This window comes from Talaromyces proteolyticus, assembly GCF_021365285.1.
Source record: "Talaromyces proteolyticus strain PMI_201 chromosome Unknown BGW36scaffold_15, whole genome shotgun sequence".
In the NCBI taxonomy this organism is placed as follows: domain Eukaryota; kingdom Fungi; phylum Ascomycota; class Eurotiomycetes; order Eurotiales; family Trichocomaceae; genus Talaromyces; species Talaromyces proteolyticus.
In genome coordinates, this window is record NW_025764291.1 from 775,295 (window position 1) to 795,355 (window position 20,061).

Consider the following 20,061-nt stretch of genomic DNA (forward strand, 5'->3'; position numbering starts at 1 on the left):
TGTGATACCAGTTTCAGGTTCCATTCCTTTGTTAGCCCGAGACTGGGAGCAGGTCGATAAAACTATATGCACTTTGCCGGTATCTTCCTGCCAAACCGTGACAAAACGCGGGCAAAGACTGGACAAAATCACATCTAATGACACTCTAGACTTTATTCTCTTTATGGATCATGAATATATACTTCTTTGTGTCCCTTCCATAGACAGTACAAAAGGCTTAAATTTCTTAGTATTGATACGGGGAGCGCTCCGCTACCACAAACACGGATTGAGCGAGGCGGTACAAATCGGCCTGCTTCTTTATGAACGGAACCTATATAAGACAAGTAGCAAGTCCAGATTTTAATCATTCTGTTGTCCGTAATTCTTCTATCAATCTTTGTTGATATCCATAAATCATCAAACGGATTGACAACTTAAGTTTGGGAAAACTTATTGTAAGTAAGAATTCCTCATAATCACAATACTTGGCTATGGCCCTGGATCGAAGAGGAGATTATATCATTATTACTCCCACAAGGGGTGGCAGTCGAGATCTGGCAGGCAACTGGTACTTTCCTATTGGCTTCTCAATATGAGAATACCGCTACACCCTCATTCTTTCCTCTCGAACGATCTAAACGCAGATACGGAGAAAAAGTGTTTTGAGAGGCCCCCAAGGCCGGGAACAAGTATTGGAGTTGTTGGTGACAAAGATCTAGGAGGTACATTGGGAGGCTATGTGCGAGTGAAAGGACCCCCTAAAATCGGCGATGACGGCAATTCGTTGTCTCAGAATTTTACCTATGGCATTACAAATGCACATGTGGCTTTAGGGAACCATCCTTCAATATTGCGAGGACTTCTTGAGTCGCAGGAGGAACTGCCTCGCGCAATAGGTAGGCTTGAAATTCCTATTCAGTCTCCTTTCGAAGAAGACCGTGTCGAACTTATCATGGAGTTGGAATATCTTGTGGATCATGCCCTTCAATCTGACATTGAACTAAAATCTCTTGGGAGTGAGACGACCTTTGAAGAGGAGGGTACTACAGACCCAGAGCTCAGAAAGAAACAAATCGAGAAAAAGGCGAAGGTTCAACAGCTCGTGGATCGGATCAACACGGTTCGCAATCAGAACTCACAATTGGGCTATTTAAAAGCCGCCCCTTTGGGGTAGGAGTCATTATCAACCAGAAAAATTTCGCTGTCGTCTCGCAATGGACATCGCACTCGTTGATGCCACGGATGTAGTTCCACACCCTGACAACGTGTGTGTGCCGGATTATAAACTCGTGTCTCTAGAGACACTGAAGACTTGGGCAGACGTGGAAGCCCTCTTTGCCAATGCTCATCAGGCAGATGTAACCCAAATAGTCACCAAATTTGGTCGAGGTGCCGGCTTCACCCAGGGCATGCTAGATGGCATAAAAGTCGATATCAATCTTTCATTGGCGCATAATGAGCAGGAGCAAATAGTTTCGGCGTGGGCAGTGCGCTCATTTCCTACTCGAGGGTCCTTTTTGCTTTCCGGTGACTCAGGTTCGTTTATTTTTACTAGGGAATATTGGAAGGTACCGGGCTTCAAGGACGTGCTTAAAATCCCACTTCCGAAAATTAGAAACCGGCCAAGAGATTTAATCGTGCTTGGATTGCTATTTGCGAGAAGCCTTGACGCTGAACTTGCCTATTTCATACCATTCGAAGCTGTTAAGAAGGAGGTCGAGGCGATGACCGGCGGAGAAGTGACTTGGCCGGTCAAGGTTGAAGCGCCGTGAAGTTACAACAGCGGGAGATGGGGTTCTTGAATACTGTTAGAGCGATTTACTACCATAATACTGTAATACTAAATGGCAACTTGTATACATAACAGGCTTTGGCAGTATATCATATAGATCAATTCTATTACTTCAAATATAGTACCTATTTATCTATAAAACGTCTTATAATATACAAAACCGCATTCCTTCCTAATTGAGAACGCGGCAAAGCGATATATTGATATCCCATCTAGCATTATCAATTGATATATATCTCCCACAAGGCGATATATTAATATGGGAAGTCGTGGTCCTGGACACCGCCCTGCATCACGCTCTGAACACACGCCAGTTAGTATGAGTAAGCTTCTAATATTAATACACATAGATGCATTGCTTATAACGGTCTATCTAGATACGCCCACAGATATTCAATTGATGCTAGTATTTATAAGCCTCTAATATGCGTGCGTTTTAATGCGTCACTTATATGGTAATCCCACATTTAAACATTTATCATACCAGTGTAGCCTTCCTACTTGCGTACTCAGAGATCGCCTCAGATGCTGATGAATCAAACTGCTGAGGAATACATGTACGTATTGCGTATTCAAAACTGGGCTAGCATATTCCAATCATCGGAGGACTTTTTCGAGATGAATTTGGTTGATTTTGTTTACACAGACGTGCAGCGAAAATAACACATTGATTACTTTCTTTCTTTATTGAATGATAGTGAGGATATAGAACAGTTAACTCATCTACACCCAACAACATTATCGAAGGGTATTCGCTAGGCAGTTAGGTAGATTATACAGCGAGGCTTGCTACGCCGCTAAACTTGACTAAATAAATAACTTATAGTATGCTATCCCAGCATTGGATTTTCAAGGGCTGAGTCCTATCCTGGCCTTATCGGTAGAAGTTAAAAGTTGCCTAATTCGGAAAGCAGCTAGCCCTAGGAGAGCTAGTTTGAATGATGCAAGATCACGCAATTTCCCCCGCATGAGCTGTAGGTTTACGATCACGAGCAAAAGTTGAAAGCTTCAAAAGTTTTTTTTTTGGTTGATATTTCAATTCATTTTATTTGAAATAATCCCCCCCCCAAAAAAGGCGCGCTGGCAGCTACCAGAATGCCGGAGTTATCGCTCGAAGCCCTAGCCGATTTGCAAATCCCCCGGGATCTGCGTATATCGCCCGATGGCCAACGAGTGATTTATACGCTGGAGTCATTCTCCAGAAAAGAGGAACACCCAGTGTCATCCCTCTGGGTAGCCGAAATCGGTGTGAGCAATTCCTCTCGGCAGATTACTTCGGGGGTCTTCAAGGACGAAGCGCCTCGATGGTCTCCGGATGGGAAATTCGTTGCGTTTATTTCAGATCGTGCGCGAAAGGGCAGATCGTCGGCGATTTACCTCTTGCCAATCACTGGATTGGGAGGGGAGGCGTACGCGATCACAAATCCAGACAATGGGAAAAGAATTGCCTCGTTCGAGTGGAGCCCGGATGGTGCTTACATTGCTTTCCTGAGCGAAGACGAGGCTGAAGGTGGTGCGGATGATAGCGATGCCAGAGTGTTTGGGTTGGATTACCAAAGACTACGTCTTGTCGACGTTGCGAGTAGAAAAGTGACTACTCTGATTCATGGAAATCAACACGTCGAGCAGTTCTCGTGGAGTCGGGATTCGGTGGAAATCGTGTACACCGTCCAGTCGATTCCGGGGGTTGATACGTCGTCGAGCAGGGTCGAGATTGTCAATTTGCAGAGTCGAAGCGCAAGGCATTTTATCGACTTTCGAGGACTGATCAGCGCCCTTGCATGGCCGCTGCAAGACACAATCTATTTCATTGGTTCTGCCACTTCACGGAATGAAGCAAGACCGAATTCAGTCTATGAAGCGCGGGTGCGAAAACGCCAATGGGGCAGTTATTTTGGCTGGGAGGGCGACGCGATTGCGTTGCACATTACGAGAGACTCGGTCATCGCGCGCGTTAAAAACACAGATCACGACGCAGCCCATGTCTTGGGAATTGCCGCTATTCGATGGCCGTATGAGAGTTTCTTCAAGTCGGCGTTCGAAATCACCGGCTTCGACGCATTCAGGCTTCCTGAAGCGGACGATTTCACTCTTGCCATTACGCGTAGCAGCCCTGAGCAGCCCAGCGAAGTCTGGTCTGTAAACAACCCTAATATCGAGGACAACAGTTTCACTCAGCTTTCCTCCCACAATTCATCCTCCCCGCATACATCCAATCTCACCGAAGCCGAATACATTTCTACCCGGTCATCCGACGGGCAGGAGCGTGGAGGGTGGCTATTCAAACCAAAACCCTCGTCTTCAAACTCATCCACCCCCCTCCCGACTGTCGTTCACTTGCACGGCGGCTCATTCTACCAGGTGCTCCGATCCTTTTCCGTATCGCAACATCTAGAAGTCCCCCTGTTAACGGCAGCGGGATACGCAGTCCTATTTCCCAATTATCGTGGCATCAGCAGTCATGCTGATTACGCCGACATCGCTGCTGTTCTTAGGAAAGCTATTGCGAAGGGGCTCGTAGACGGCGGGCGGCTCGCAATCAGCGGGTCGTTTTTTGCCTCGCCTGTTCTGTCGAGAAACGAATTCAAATTCAGGGCTGCATTGAGCGGTCCTGGTAACTCAACTAGTGCTGAAGGAGTGGGGAGTATCATCTCATCCTCGCAAGGCACAGGCACGCTGCCTGATGTTTTTGGCACGAGGAGGTCAGTCCAGACCTCGAAGATTGCCAAAACGCCGACTTTGATCCTACACGGAATCGAGGACGAGCGTGTGTCGTCCGCAAGGGCGTACTGGCGGGACGCGCAGCGGTCGAATCAGCCGGTTGAGCTGGTGCTGTATCCGCGCGAGAGTGGCCAGATTCGTGAAAGAGGGCATCTGATTGATCTGTGGCGGAGGATACGGGGGTTTTATGATTCTCATTTGAGTGATCAATTCAAATCTTAATACGAGTATATATCAATATATCTTACACAGATGTACGTTGATATATCGATCAATAATGTTCAAATGTATATCAAATCAAACAATTCTGAAGCGCGTAGAAGGCTGCTAATAATATTCTATACTTTCAGCACTCTCATCTCAATAAACTTGTGCCGTTGATTCACGACAGGGGGTTATTATTTCAACCATCGAAACCCAATTTTATCACTTCACGTAACAACATCTTACGCAAAATCCTTTCAACCACTTATTCCTCAAAGATAAATCCTAAATAACTAGCAGATCAACTAAGTTGACCAAGTATGTCTCATTTAAAAATTTACATAAATGTTCCTCCGTAAATTAAAAATAAATTATTCAGCAGCTGACCACGACAATGCCGAGCCCTGCAGGCGGCACTAAGCCGACATCAGCAACAGCAGCGAATAAGAGGGGCGACAAATTAATACTCCGATAGGCTAGTACTAGACTACAGTGTGTGCATGCTACTTTAGTACATGACTATACGGACGTGCTAGCTACTCTGAGGAGTCTGTACCCACCGCTCATGTGATGTTGGGTTGGAATACTACTTAATAATTGCCTCGATCTTGGCCCGGCATCGTAATAATATCAATATTTATTGAATACCCCTTGCCTGCCCACTACTGCACTGTCTGGTCGGGAGGAACGCATGGTGGCAGGGATGGCATTTACTGAATCCAATGTACACATTATTAACTTATATCTTAATTTATTTTATTACTACGTGTATTGTATTAATTAGGCCCTCATTCTTCAGTCTGCAGACCGTTACCTGCGGAATTGGAAAATTAGACAAGTGACACGATCATCCCTCGCGTTGGACGGCGATGGTGGCCACACTGGACCCTGGCGGCTGGCGCTGGGCCATGTGCGGGCTGACTCTGCTCTGCAGCCGCCCCCATCCAGCATTCTTCTAACCGTATTCTCTATCATAATCCTAATCCATAGCCCATAATCCTTGGTCCATTATTCGATATTTGTTAGTAGTAACTCTGTAGGTTGTGACTAGCCGGTACGGGCAATCATGCATCGCCCGGCAGAGCGCAGGTGCACAGTGCAGGTGCAGAGTGCAGTGTAGAGGGAGGAACTAGTGGTAGATGGTAGTATTACTAGTCGTCGTATTCTATTGGTTTCTTTTTGTACCGATTGGGCCGAAGGAATGCACAGTTTTTCGAGGGTCACGGATGTTACCGAATGCTACGACGGGGTTTGCTCTGACTCCGGATAATAGTAGTACTATGATAATAGATAGTCTGCGTACATTATTAATATTACGAGTATGATTATGATTATTATCATTATCTTTATTAAATAGTGTTAATTATTATCAATACAGCGCATACCAAATAGCCGGGCAAGGAGAATAAGAGATTCACAAGAATGAAGAAAAAGAAGAATTCCACGGTAGCATTCTACCAGCATTCTATTAGTATTAACTAACTAGCCAAGTTAGTTCGTTATTTAGTAGTGAGTAGTACGAGCAGTATCATCGCAATCGCGAGCCTAAGCAAGCCTAGAACCGCGCGAGGCCCTGCCGCCGCTGCTGATTGGCTGGCGTATCGGGTTTCCTGGATCGGGCGCGCGCAACCATGGCTGTACCAGTACGGGTACGTATGGTATTTTATTTATTTTTTTATATTTTATTTATTTTGTTTGTTTGGTTCGATTTAATAATTTGCAGTCACGTTTCTTTTGCCGTGCTGGCTGTTGTCTATTACTACTATCTTCTAGCTGATCTTGGTGTCCAGCGACAGCGGCTGGGCCGGGAGACTAATCGAGCGACTAGCACGCATGTGATGATATTATTAATATTAAGCGTACCGTGGTATGGTACATGGTAAGATGTCGAGGGCAGTGAATCATGAGACGTCGACATCGACATCGCCATCAATACTATCATAATATTATTACAGTATGCCTGTCGCTTCCTCAATGACAATTGCCATGGCTATTAAGCTTAAACCAACGGAGCATTTAGCAACGACCATCCCAGGAACGCGGCGCGGATCACAGCCAGCTGCTCCACATGTCAATCCTTGACCTATTCAGCATGATCATCATGGTGTATGAGAGTATAGCGGTCTAGGCTTGCAGATCGGCGTGCGATGAGGCTCTCTCGGTATTTCGATTCGTGTCTGCCATCTGGGCTCTATTTCCAGTTTCGCACCCATCATTAGTCCGTCCGTCCATCGAACGACACAACAACTACATAACTATGTGTAACCATACCGCGTATAGATAAGAACAATACCGTCCCACGAACTACCAGGCCACGTTAACTAATAAACGCGACGATATTCGATAGCGCATCGCTAATTAATAATTAATTATACTGATACGAGAGACAGCGAAAATAAGCGAGCTGTCAACCACGTTGCGCTGATCCGGCTGTCTCAGCGATAGTCGGCACTCATTCGACAGCGAACTTAATGCGGTATTAGGTTCTGCCTCGGGCGACGGTACGGTATGCATGGTACGTGGCGGTATTATTGCTAAATACCGGCCAGCCTAACGGAGTCATGCTTAGCGAGGTCAAGATCGTTGTGAATGAAATGACATGTGTACGTCTATGCACAGGTTGGATATGGTCCTCTGTGGTCTTTTTATTATAGGGTATATAATTATTTATCAGGAGATAGATACGTACCCATGCATACATACATATGTACAAGTATATGTACATGTATATATAAAATAAGTGTATGAATAAAGTGTCCCCCGCGCTGGCCCAGGCCCAGACCCAGACCCAGACCGGCCGCTATCGCCCCCCGTCGCCGTCGCTGTGTGGCCGGCCTGCACGATCGTGGAGCCACCACGCCCGTCGAGCCGGATCTCTCTCTCTCTCTCTCTCGCTCTCTCGCTCGCTCCTCGTCTATTCTCTCTTCCCTCTCGCTCTCTCGCGCTCTCCCTCGCTTCCTTCTCTTCTCTCTTCTCCTCGCCCTCGATCATCTCTGATAACTGTCTCAACTGACAGCGGCGCCCGCCAGCCAGCCAGCACTAAAAAATACACCTCCCGCGCTATTGTTGTCGGTCGCTCGCGCTCTCCACCTACCACCACCACACCACCAAGAAACAAACATCCGCCGCCGCGCCACAGTACGGTCCCCCAGCGCTGGTTGTCGATTTTTCGATTCGTCTTCGATATCTTGCGATATATTATTGTGTGCTTGGGGTTCGCCCGTTCTTATCGCCCGTGAATACGCCTCCAGCCTATGCGATCTCTCGCCGCGCTTGCCTCTTCACTCTGCTTCACTCTCTCGTTTGCATAACGACACCGACACTCGCCTTCGAAGATCGCACCGGGCCCTCCCCGCCATCTACCATGCAATTTGGCGCTCGCCTCCTTCTTTAACTTGACTGGACCCACGGTCCCTCCTGCGTACTGCCTTCACTCCCGCTCAGTGAACCACAGGCCTCGCTCGCCGCTTCCATCCCTCACCATCCGACCACGAGGGAATCTCTCCCCAGTCCTTCCTCCTGGATCCTTCAGCCGGGCTCGGCGGCCGGTTCTGGTCTTTAGAAACGGGCGGCAACGTCCACGCGAACGTGAACGTCAACGTCAACTTGGGAGGAAACCCTGTTACGCTTGCTCCTGCGCCGTCGCTCGACGCCGAGTATCTTCGCCCGCTCCCAGACTTCAGTCGACAGTCAGGCAACCTGGCGGCTCTCGCAGTTCCCCCACCCGGGATGGGCACTGCGCTGGACGCGCTGAACACAGCTCAGCAGCCGCTGACGGCTCGTCGTCCTGCCGCCTCGAATCTGCCTGCCTTTGAGCTTCCCCCGCCCACCAACTTTGGCCAGGTGCATGCGACTTCAAAATTGCCCTTGTTGTCACCAGTAAATGCCATTTCCTCCAACGTCAGCAATCTGCTTACTCCTCCCCCCAACTCCTCTGCTGAACACTCCGCGTCTATCCCCCCAGGGTCGAGCGCGGATGTACCATCCTACTCTGCGCTGTGGCAAAACCAGAATTCCTATAGCTACGCGCCTCCTGCTCACCCGTCCTGGGGCCCCAGCTCATCTGGTCTTTACCCACCCCCGCGAGGCGGCATTTCACCCTCAGTCGGGCCGTTGGGTCGGAACAGCGCGTCGCTGCCCTCGTCCACAGAAGGCATGTCGCAGTACGATCTCAATCACCTGCCCCCTTTCCAACAACAGCTCCCCTCTTCATCACCCCCTACGCAACACCCCCAGCACGCGATTGCTCACACGATGATCGCCAACACCTTACCCTCAACATCGACCGCGCCATCCCATCCCATGGTGGCCGGTGATCCGTACGGACCCAAAACTCCCGGAGCGCCGTTATTCAGTCCATCGCAGTCGGTCGCGCACGGCTATCCGCCTGTCTCGTATGGAGCACAAAGCGGATTGGGAATTCATGCCTCGCGAATGCCATCTGCACCGGCCCAGTCGCCGCCCATGCAACCGCCACAGCTAGGCTATAGTCGGCCACCGTGGCCGTCATATTCGCTCCCCGCGATGACGGGGCCGGTGATGACCAACGTGCACAATCCCAGTGGTCAAATGTCCCTGATGGGGAATATGCAGACGGGGCTGATGCCGGGCTTCACCAGTGGCCATCTGGCGAGCATGCAGCATATGTACGGCGGACACCCGTCACATCACCAGGGACATGGCCAGCCTGCGCCACCAAACGACCGACCATTCAAATGCGACCAATGTCCGCAAAGTTTCAATCGAAATCACGATCTCAAACGACACAAAAGGATCCATTTGTCGGTAAAACCGTTTCCGTGCACGCATTGCGACAAGAGTTTTTCACGAAAAGATGCTCTGAAGGTACCTCTTCTTTATTCCTTAATTTTATGTAACTCTGCTCACTCTAACCTTATCAGCGACATTTGCTCGTCAAAGGATGCGGAAAAAACACGGATGGTGGCTCAGCCGTCAAGGACGACGAAGCCCTTACCAAGACCGACTCGCACAGCGATCGGGCGAGCCCATTGTCAAATGGCGCTTGACATTTGTCATTCAATGTCAGTATTATATTCAGTATTCAACAGTTAGTCGGTTAGTCGGTTCCTCGTCAGGTCATTTAAGCAAGGTGTCGGGATGGTTTGTATCGTTTTGTCTGTTTGAATTGAAATGGGTATCGAGTTGCACTGTATGTATTGCATGTTTGATTGAACTCGAGGCGACGTGGATGTGTTTAACTCCAGCATTTGATTATGTTATGTATGAGATTAGGGTTTTTTCTCCTGGATTGGTTTTGGTTAATGTTATGTATTCGGAGTGCGTGTCTCTGTCTGTCATGGAGTCTGGTCGCGACTTTGTGATGTTTGATGTCTATCTACATACGCTTTGCATACATAGTACCCAAAAATATTTATATTTTATATTTTTATTGTTCAAGCCTGATCTCTTCAATTGTTGGTATTAGAATCAGTCCTTCCTATTTCGTCAACTGGACTAGGGCAAGACAGTCCAGTGACTGCAGACAATCGAAGTAGGTAATGATCAGCGTCAACATATACATGTACATGAATATATAATATATAATATATACTTATTATCGGACTAGAACAATGTATATTATATGTATTATTTAGTAACATGTATAAACATTAATTCCATCTTCTTAATTGCGCTGAATCGTAATCTACATCTTCAGCTTATCTACAGTAGCTTACCGATGCCGCGATGTCGCTATGACGTCTGTTGTCGGCTGCGGGGTCCCTCGGCCTACTTCGGCCATCCTCTTCCCTCCTCGACAGTACATCCTTCTACATCCCTTCACTCATAACACTCTCCTCATTTGAGTTAATATCATCTCCAATCCATTCTATCCATAAAAGTAAGCATCCATGCGCTTCCATCTCCTCTCCAATCCCGTTGCCGCGGGGTATGGTTATGGTTGCCGTCGGCTACCTGTTTCGCGAGTCTATTGTCAATCATCTCACGCGTGGTGTAGATTCGTGCATTGCTCGTCCTCATCCTCGTCTGCGACTATGGCTGGTGTTAGCAAGGCTTGTTGCTCGTGAGCATCCTAAAATCAAAATCAGTGTATAGGGGTATGCTGATGCGATATAGTATCCCCCCCGTTGTCTCCAAGGGATACCAGGAGAAAGGGGAGTATAAGACCATTGGCGGTCTGAAGACGTGTTCGTATTCCCTATTTTCCCATTTAATTTTGTGCTTTGAGTTGGCTAATTTGCAGACGTCACTGGTCCGGCGGATGCGACGCGTGCTATTCTGGTTATATACGACATCTTCGGCTACTGGCCGCAAACCCTCCAAGGCGCCGATATTCTAGCCACGTCGGACCCAGACCAGAAATACCGCGTGTTCATCCCAGACTTCTTCGAGGGCGAACCTGCCGATATTTCGTGGTATCCTCCCACCACGGACGAGCACAAGCAGAAACTCGGCAACTTCTTCGCCACCAAAGCCGGGCCCCCAGCAACACTCTCCAAGATCCCAGGTGTGGTCGCCGACGCCAACAAGACGGCCACCACGGGCGGCGGATACAGCGCATGGGGCATTTTAGGCTACTGCTGGGGCGGCAAAGTCGCAAATCTGACGCTGGGCAAGGAGAACAGCGTATTCAAGGCTGGTGCGCAGGCCCATCCGGCCATGCTCGACCCGGCCGATGCGAAGAATGTGCATGTGCCCATCGCGCTACTAGCGTCCAAGGACGAGGATCCCGAGGCGGTCAAAGGGTATGAGCAGAACCTAACCGTTGCGAAGCTTGTCGAGACTTTCCCAACTCAGATCCATGGCTGGATGGCGGCGCGCGCGAATCTCGATGATCCTGAGGTGCGCAAGGAGTACGAGCGTGGATATAAAACGGTCTTGGACTTTTTCCATCAGCACTTGTAGGCTTGCAATTTTTTTTCCCGATGTGAATGGTGTTGATGTGACGTGATTAGAAACGAGAAAAGTCGGCCGAGTCTGTGACCTAGCTTTACCCATTAGTTACAATTATCATTATTCCGTAAATATGCTATGCAATCATATTCACATTGTCTTGATGTACAACTACGCACGTACAATAATAATACTACATAGCATGGTCATGTAGTGGATGTGCCCCACTGCCGATCTTCCGCCGCAGCGCCGAGGCCGAGACGACTACATCATCGCTGGCCGCGATTCCTCTTTTTCATCAACTTCACTGCTTCTGCTTATATAGAGGTGCCCAATTCGCCATTTATGATAGATTATAAATACTAAACTTGCTTGCTTCCCTGCAACCTGAGTTCTTGTTCAGTTCTGGTTCAGATAAAAGAATTGACGCGGCACAGTCGCGAGGCAGGAGGCATGGAATCTGTGGTGCGACTCTAATAATTTCAGTATGAGAAGAGAAGACGACTAATGAAAACAGAATCAACATGAGCCCCAAACAGCCTCCAACAAGGAGCCATGTCAACCCCTCGAACGAACAAATTCTATAGACGACGAGCCAAAACAACCCTCCAACATCCTCAACGCCCTCGACCACGCGCTCCAATCCATCGACCACGACACCTCCGCGCAACACCCACCAAATAAGAAACCCGACAATGGATATACCCCCTCCGTGCTCACAAGCAAAGACGTCAAATACCTCTTCTCCGGCGCCCCACACTTTATGCTCGAAAAGGGCCGCCATAATCACTGGTACCCGCACGCGCTTTTCCCCTGGGACACCGGCGTGCAAAGCATCCAGGACTTCTGGGACCGCGAGCCGCTACGCCACGAGTCTTTTACGCTATCCACGCTGCACGCCCATTTGCCAGTCCCCTCCCAGCGCCAGCCTGCATCTGACACTGACGCCGACGGCGTGACCCGCGCTACTTTTGATCTCGGCATTTTCGAGGTTCCGAATATGCTATCGATGAACGGGAAGGAGCCGGGCGCTGTAGGGGTTCGTCATTATCTGGAGCTGGCGACCGCCGATGCAGTGCGGTATCATCCTATACCCGTGAATGGTGGTGATGGTGGGAATGCTGGAGACCTCGGGCGGCGACGGAGTATTGCGAAATTACCACTCCCGCAGGCCTTCGAGGCGCTAGAGCACATGCACGACGCGTACGCGGCGTGTGAGGATCCAGATATCGAGCTGGACCGCCACAAACTCCTGCGCGAGGGCAGCGCGGCGTGGAAACGGATCGGGGTGCGTGGAGATATTCGCACAAGGGATATTGTGGAGCGGATAGCGTTGCTATCGGAGTTTCGCGTGGAGGCGTTGAGAAAGAATAAACAGATTACTATCCTCGACAAGGAGTCTACTGAGACGCTGTACAATAAGCTTTATTCAACGTTCTTGCTCCCGCCGCCCAAGAAGTGGAATTATCGCCAGCAGCGCGAGAATCTCAAGGGCCAGATTGAGGTGCTCACCCGAGTCCTCGCGGTCAAGGGCGCGTGGTTTGATTTCAGTCTGCCCGAGGCGAGGTTGAGGGTTGGCCAGCTGTTGTGGGAGACGCCACCGCATGCGGATGGTGATTGTCTGGATGCGGTTGAAACGAGCAGTAGCAAGAATGATCCCGATACCAGCAAGGTAAATGCCGCGATTCGTGCTGGCCTGGAAAGGAAGTGGTTATTACTGCAGCTCCTCCTGGCGGCTGAACTGCTCGTCAGACTCGATGCTATCGTCCGATTAGCCGTTCTGCGACCCGCCTCATCGAAGACCCAGGTATCAGTGACGTCGCATGATGTGCGGGATCTTGATAAGCTCAGACATGGCAAGGTCAACTGGGACGTGCTCTTTGCACAGCGGTTCTCGGATAATTTGATAGTACGATGTTGTCCGGCGACGGCGAGTGAAACCTCGGCGCCGCTTCAGAGGAAGCAGAGTCTGTTTTCTAAACTCGGTAGCCTTAGGATAAACAACCAGCAGCAGCAGCAACAACAAGCGGCAGATGTTAAAGACTCTGCATGGGACTGCATTGTCACCCCACTTCATCCGGAGAGACAGCTACAAGGCCTCTCTGTTTTCGCCAAGGCCATCGGCTGGCCGGAATACGAGGGTGTCGAGAGAAATATCCGGTCGAAGTTGCAGAAACATATTGCTACGCCTGGCGGCCCTATCAACTCCAGTTCCCTCTATAACACGCCAATCACTTCCCTGTCAAAGAGACTCTTCGGTAGGAAAGACACGTATACCCGACACCCATCACGGCGATACGTTGTCCTACACACTCCCTCTCCTGAATCTGAATCTAATAATATCGGCGGCTGGCTATCCCGCACCTGGCTCACGGGGCTCGTCCTGCCAGGCGACGCGATCAACCACCTGCTCATAACCAGTCTTCTGGAAAACGACCCTCGCGCTCTCTCCACCCTCGGTCCCGTGGCGAACCTCTTCGGCGGGTTCAATTACAGCGGATCAACATGGTGGAGCACAAAATCCGTGGTTGGCCGCGTTCTCGCTGCCCTCGCCGACTCGAGGGTGTGCATGGGCTGGGTGCGAACCAGTCTCACCCTGACTCTCAGCACCGACCAGGACACTGTAAATCAGAATCCGCCGTCGGCCCTGCAGGATACCTGGTTTGAGGTCGATGTCGAGGAAGTATCCAAAAACACACGGATTCGACAAGGCACGAAACTGGCGCTCGAGTCGCATCCGTTGGGACCGGGGGGCGAGGAGGAGATATCGGGGGAAAAATTCAGTATTCCCGTCGACGAGGACCACGACACTACCACTACAGATGGAGCGAGAGCTGTGGTCAGTGTCGATAGCCTTGTCCTGTCGACGCGAGAAGAGAGAGTCAAGCGTGTTGTCGCGGCGCAGAATGCGTCGGTCCGGTTTACTCTGGATTCGTCTTCTTTGTTGATGCCGCTCACGTATAACGTCTGCTTTATATCGTCGTATACGTGCCGGCCGCCGCGGGGGTCGATTACGCATCATCGCCATTTCTCAGTCTCCTCACCATCTTCCTCATCACCGGCAGAGCCATCGGGCGAAAACAAGAGTATGCAAAATCGCCACAAACATCACTCTCACCTCCCCGGCCATCCGCTTCACAACTCATACTCCTATAAATACATCCCCGTCACCTCTCTCCGCGCCGACACCCCGGCGCCTTTCCTTGTAGGACAAAGCAGCAAACCGGAGCTTAGCGAACATGATAAACGAGAGCGGAAACAGCCCGTCTTGGTGATTGACGCTCGATCGAGCCATGCGCACGAGGTTCTGGCGCGGGCGTGGTGCGCGGCGACGGGCGCAGATGCGTTGATTGGGCGCGTTGGAAGGACGTGTTTGGCGTGCTGTGTGAGGGAGGCGAGGGCGGTGGATGTTGGGGTTGTTATTAGAACAAGCACAACTACGAGGAATCCGGGCAGTACTGTTGGAGGAGGGGAATGAAACCCGGTTGGTGAACGTATCAATAATTTGATGGTAATGCGAATCTATAGGCTATATACAACCCCGGTATCTAATTAATATAATAGACACTAGAAAAAAGCATGAGAAACATGAGAAACATGAACATGAACATGAGCATCTCGCAGCAGGAATTTTGCGTGAAGAGAAGACAAGAGAAGAGAAGATGAGAAGGGGTATTGGAGAATACCAGGTAGAAAAGCGAAGAGAAGAGAAAAGAACTCTAGGTATGCTCGTACCACGCCACACCACCAGTCAGTCGTATGCACCAGGCTAACAGAAGTTCCTGCCAGGAAAACAAGATAACGAACGGCAATGGCGAGAAGTCGTCAAAGATGCGAAAACGATGAGAATCGTAAGATATGAAGATGAAGATGAAGATATGAAGATGAAGTATGTAAGAAGAGAACTGCCAACCGTGCGCCGTAATGCTGGGTATTAATGCTAATAGATGAGACACGCTTCATATACCTGACCTGACGCTGGTCTATGCCTATGGGCCCGACGAAGGATGCTGGCCCGGGTGGCCGCCCATGGGATAATTGCTCGGGACCGGTCCTGGCGAGAACATGGCGTAGCCCGCTCCTCCGTCCATGGGCATCGGGGCCATGCCATTCCACTGCCTATACGCAATCGGTTGCGCCGCATAGGATACTGGCACGGGTACTGGCACAGGCACTTGCAGATTCATATTCGCCGGCGACGGGCTCTGCATGGGCGAGCCGGCCATAGCCTGCGCAGGACTTGTCATTCGCCGTTTCAGTTCTGGCGGAATACTGGAATTCTGTGGGAATGGTGCGCCGGCAGCAAACTGTCCTCCTCCTCCGCCGCCGCCGCCCATATCTGCCTGCGTGGGCACCGTCATCGACCGCTGCGGAGGCCCCGGCCATATCGTGCCGTCCGGCTGCACTGTTGCGTACGCGCCTGCGCCCGTGGGTATTATCTGTGCTGCTTGTCCTGGTATTCCGCCCTGTGTTGTCCAGATCACCGGCGACGGATTACCCATGCGATGATGCCCGCCCGATGCGTCCCATGATGCGTTCGGGTCGATTGTTTGACTAGCCACCAGATCCGGATGCGCGACGCCATCTGTTTCATATTTCATAGCCGAGTTAGCGGTGCGTGCACACACACAATTCCTAATCCTAATGCCGTCGGGGGGATAGAGAGGAGTGGCAGCCTACCTGGAGTAAAATGTGCCATTGGAGCAGTAGGGAATCCCGAGGGGTGAAACCCCCCATTTCAGGCGTCGAGTGCATGGGAATCGAGTAGGCGTACATGTCGTTGGGATCCATCGACCCCGTCCCCAATGCTGCTGGCGGCGACGACGATGCTACCGACGGGTCGACCCCCGACGCCTCGAGCTTTGCGCCAGGTCGGGTCTTTTTCTCTGTCGGCGGCTGTTGGTCGACCGGGTAGAACTGGCATTCTTTCCTCAGCCGAATGCAGTTTTCGCAGCGGCCCTGGCTGTCGTCGGCCGATACCAGGCATCGGATCTTGCGTCGGCGACAGTGGACTGGGAAATTTCAGCTGTCAGTCTTACAAGGAAAAGGATACAAGAGGCTTACCACATGCGACGGATGTGCGGTGGTATCCCAGCTTGTTGCGCTTCTTATCGGCGCCTGATGCGCCGGGGTGCTCCATGGCCACGGCCACACTCGGTATATTCTGTATCGGACACGCTGTCTGGACGAGAACTGCAGGCATGCCGCTACGAACTCAGGGTAGAGAAAGCATCAACCAAGTTCGGTATGCAGGGTCCAGTATCCAGTATCCAGGTAATATGCTGTGCGATACGATGTGTAATTTGTGTACAAGTGTGCGTCACGTGTGATAATGATGATAATGATGATCTTTCCTTCACTCAGCAGGACAAATTATACTCGTCTTGGGGCTGATCTTTTCTTTTTCTTCTTCTTCTTCTTCTTCTTCTTCTTTTTTATCTCCGAATGATAGATTCAGATTCAAAGCCAGAAATAGCAGATCATCACTTGGGCGAAGCCGATTACTAACTCAATTTGCGACTAGTTAGGCAATGAATGCGCCACCCTTATGACTGATTGTATTTTCTCCGAGTGCTGCAGGATCGAGAGAATTGCGCCCGTCCAAAGAAAAACGCACGGCGAGCAAAAGTAACAAAGGATTAAAAATTATGGGATAATTTTGGATAATTTTGGATAAATTTAGGGAGGCGCGAGCGTCAAAAAGGAACGTCAGGGTACGCAACAGGAAGGAGGTTGATCTCTCATGTGGTTATTATTATTTCTTTTGTATTATGCGAGCCAGTCTCGGGTATTGGTGCTGGCAATTGCGAATCAGGACGCGTAAAGGGTAATGAGTAAAGGGTAAAGCAGCAAAAAAAAAAAAGTAAAGGGTGAAGTAAAATAAAATAATAATAATGCTAATAAAAAAAGAAAGGATGTCATTCAAACTAATCGTGGGGTGAAACACTAGGCTTTACTACTTCGGTTGCGTTCCAGATGGATCTTGTGCTTGACACTACCACTACTACACTATTACCCTACACTACCCTACCCTGACGGTCTATGGTCTGCGTCTGACGAGACTGGGTCAGTTGTCTGCAGAGTCACCGACCGGAAGAGGAAAGGGGCGATCGCTAAGGGTTATTCTCATAAATTTCACGCATAAATAAACTTCAGGGGCTGCCAGCCAATGGCAAATAACAGATAGATGTACGCATCGATTACATGGCCATGGTCGACGTTGTGGGCCAGCAGAAGATTGGATTGCTCATTTAATACTCCGGTCGTAGAAAGATTCAATCTTCCGATGAATCGGAGGTAAAGTACGAACTACACGATTCGGTCTACTGGTCAAACTACTTTGAGTACGACGACGACCACGTATCTGTTACTGTCCGACTCCTTCAGGGGTTACGCCATAACTAATACAGTAGTAATCCCAGACGCTACGACAATGATTACACCGCCGAAATAAGCAAGCCATGCAATAATAAGCTCTGCATCTAAATCACCTGCAGTGATACTAGGCGCCACCCACGTAGTCGAATCGCCAGCGTTCGTCTTTCCTAACAACTTTCTACTATTCTAGGCTAGACTTTTATTAACTAATATTAATAATCGATTGCTGCGAATGAAGGAGCCACGGATAAGCCAGTGCGCTGGCGGAGGATAGGTCCGTATTCATACTTCGTGGACGATTAATCTTATTCTGGCCGAGGTCTCCATGGTTCCTGGCCTAGTTTCTTTCTCTGTAGGCTTCCTATTTGGGCTAGGCTAGGTTACCTGTCAATCAATCCTTACAGTACGGGCGGACTTGCCAGGTCTTTTACCCCACCGGCTGCTATTTTCCCTGCTAATTATATTCCGTGGTTGATAACTGGTCGAGCCGGGATGCTGGATGTTACTAACCGAGTCGTAGCATCGCATACAGTGTTCGTCACACATTCTTGCGCTGTTTCAAATATAGCAATCCTGATCCATGGCCGCTAGTCGGTAGTGATGAGCTTATCTGGGTGTCCGCGATGGTTGGTTTCTGTTTGGGTAGCATTCTCATATTAATAAATCTAATACTATCAGCTGAGGCTGGAAATCATCGCAAGTTCAAAGAGCAGTGCATGTCTGATTGGCTGTCGCTGTCGTCAACTCTAGTATGATAGTAGTAGTAGTATCGTGAATCCTGCTTATCCGTATTCCTCATACTAATACTCCAACATATAGATCTCTTTTTTTTTGGCAGATTGGAACGAATAAATTGGAATGAAGAAATTGGGTCGATCGGCTACATCCTTGCGTGAGCAATCATAATTACTGGATCAGGATATCCGTCGGAATTAATATTAATCACGGACTATTCCATGCTTTTTTTTTTCTCCCTCGCGTGGTTCACATGGTTTGCGATAGCCTCAGCTCAGACCCGGGAAGGCCGAACAATCCAATCCACATCTGCATGCTCGCTAAGAAGAAGAAGAGATGGAAATTAATTCTAATCTAGTACTCAACTCCGTACAAAAAGTCAAAAGTGAAAGATGAAAAAGGAAACGAGAGAAGAAAGGAGACGACTAGCCATGCATGCCATAACGCAATCTCCATCTCGCAATCTCGTTTCCACGGTTGTTCTGATTGCAGCACAAAGACGATCGACACGCAGGAATCAGGAATACCACACGCCATTCAAGGCACATTGAGGCTGTGTTGATAGTCTCCTCCACCGCTCCAGTCAGTGAGTGAAGTGATTTGCTCCAGCCAGTTGAAGTAATTTGATGGTGGGGTCAGCCCAGAAGGTTTAATTAAGGGTCAAATCTCCGCCGTAGCGTCAGCCTGTGCTCTGCTTCAGGCGTGCTTCACAGCGACTGGGCTGATCGGCGTTTCATCTCGCCTGCAGTTTACTTCTACTCTACTTCTACTTCTAACTTGCTGTCCCTGTTATCTACCCTTCGCATTTTGGATGATATCTAATATTCGAGTATCCGTACTCCGTACATATCTAGCCGAACACCCCCGTACTTTATTAGTATAATAACAATAGTCTTTCCGCGTAAGGTTCATGATGGTACAACAAAGACCAACGCGGGCTTTCCCCCGTGCCCTATTCGCTGCCGGAAATGGCAAGGCCGGATCGAGCGATTTGTGGTGCGCAATCAGACGCAGTATAACAATAATTCTAATTTCTAAATAAAATACTATTTGTCTTGCTTCCTCAAGGATAATATTCTAGTAAAAGTATTATTAGAACAAAGCACTCTTTATAACCTCGTGGCGGTCTACCCTACCACTCTAATACCAGTAGTACCTGGGTGCTGCTCTTATTCACGCAGAGGAAGAACAGAAGAACTGCACACTTCCGAGTCTTCGCCAAGCCATCCATTGACACGGAGACTCCGCAACAAGGCGAAACTTACGTGTGCTCGAAAGCGACTCTGGTGGACGGCGCGGCCATTGGCTGCCAAATACGGGCGGAGACGCAGCTGAAACACCGGCGTGTGTTTCGATAATATTACTATCGCGATTAT

The 20,061-nt window shown here is 49.5% G+C and overlaps 7 protein-coding genes across 7 annotated transcripts; 6 read left to right on the forward strand and 1 right to left on the reverse strand.

Annotated features, from left to right (window-relative positions):
• Positions 1-574: 574 nt before the first annotated feature.
• On the forward strand, positions 575-1,156 carry BGW36DRAFT_433561 (uncharacterized protein; the record flags this gene model as incomplete). The annotated part of the gene is made up of 1 exon (XM_046221286.1): positions 575-1,156. The coding sequence occupies one exon, from the start codon at positions 575-577 to the stop codon at positions 1,154-1,156; it is 582 nt and encodes a 193-aa protein (XP_046065911.1).
• A 40-nt stretch (positions 1,157-1,196) lies between these two features.
• Positions 1,197-1,754, forward strand: BGW36DRAFT_433562 (uncharacterized protein; the record flags this gene model as incomplete). Its single annotated transcript, XM_046221287.1, has 1 exon — positions 1,197-1,754. One exon carries the CDS (start codon positions 1,197-1,199, stop codon positions 1,752-1,754), a length of 558 nt encoding a protein of 185 aa, XP_046065912.1.
• Positions 1,755-2,760: 1,006 nt separating this feature from the next.
• Positions 2,761-4,807, forward strand: BGW36DRAFT_391090 (Alpha/Beta hydrolase protein). Its single transcript, XM_046217561.1, has one exon. It carries the CDS (start codon positions 2,870-2,872, stop codon positions 4,715-4,717), a length of 1,848 nt encoding a protein of 615 aa, XP_046065913.1. The 5' UTR covers positions 2,761-2,869; the 3' UTR covers positions 4,718-4,807.
• A 1,523-nt stretch (positions 4,808-6,330) lies between these two features.
• On the forward strand, positions 6,331-10,108 carry BGW36DRAFT_466423 (uncharacterized protein; the record flags this gene model as incomplete). Its single annotated transcript, XM_046222341.1, has 3 exons — positions 6,331-6,352; positions 8,154-9,544; positions 9,601-10,108. The coding sequence occupies 3 exons, from the start codon at positions 6,331-6,333 to the stop codon at positions 9,724-9,726; spliced, it is 1,539 nt and encodes a 512-aa protein (XP_046065914.1). The 3' UTR covers positions 9,727-10,108.
• A 297-nt stretch (positions 10,109-10,405) lies between these two features.
• BGW36DRAFT_391099 (Alpha/Beta hydrolase protein) lies at positions 10,406-11,729 on the forward strand. Its single transcript, XM_046217562.1, has 4 exons — positions 10,406-10,559; positions 10,677-10,742; positions 10,796-10,866; positions 10,923-11,729. The coding sequence occupies exons 2-4, from the start codon at positions 10,714-10,716 to the stop codon at positions 11,582-11,584; spliced, it is 762 nt and encodes a 253-aa protein (XP_046065915.1). The 5' UTR covers positions 10,406-10,559; positions 10,677-10,713; the 3' UTR covers positions 11,585-11,729.
• Positions 11,730-12,025: 296 nt separating this feature from the next.
• BGW36DRAFT_365332 (uncharacterized protein) lies at positions 12,026-15,050 on the forward strand (the record flags this gene model as incomplete). The annotated part of the gene is made up of 2 exons (XM_046214639.1): positions 12,026-12,037; positions 12,090-15,050. 2 exons carry the CDS (start codon positions 12,026-12,028, stop codon positions 15,048-15,050), a joined length of 2,973 nt encoding a protein of 990 aa, XP_046065916.1.
• Positions 15,051-15,561: 511 nt separating this feature from the next.
• On the reverse strand, positions 15,562-16,775 carry BGW36DRAFT_365333 (uncharacterized protein; the record flags this gene model as incomplete). The annotated part of the gene is made up of 3 exons (XM_046214640.1): positions 15,562-16,157; positions 16,303-16,584; positions 16,637-16,775. 3 exons carry the CDS (start codon positions 16,773-16,775, stop codon positions 15,562-15,564), a joined length of 1,017 nt encoding a protein of 338 aa, XP_046065917.1.
• Positions 16,776-20,061: the final 3,286 nt, after the last annotated feature.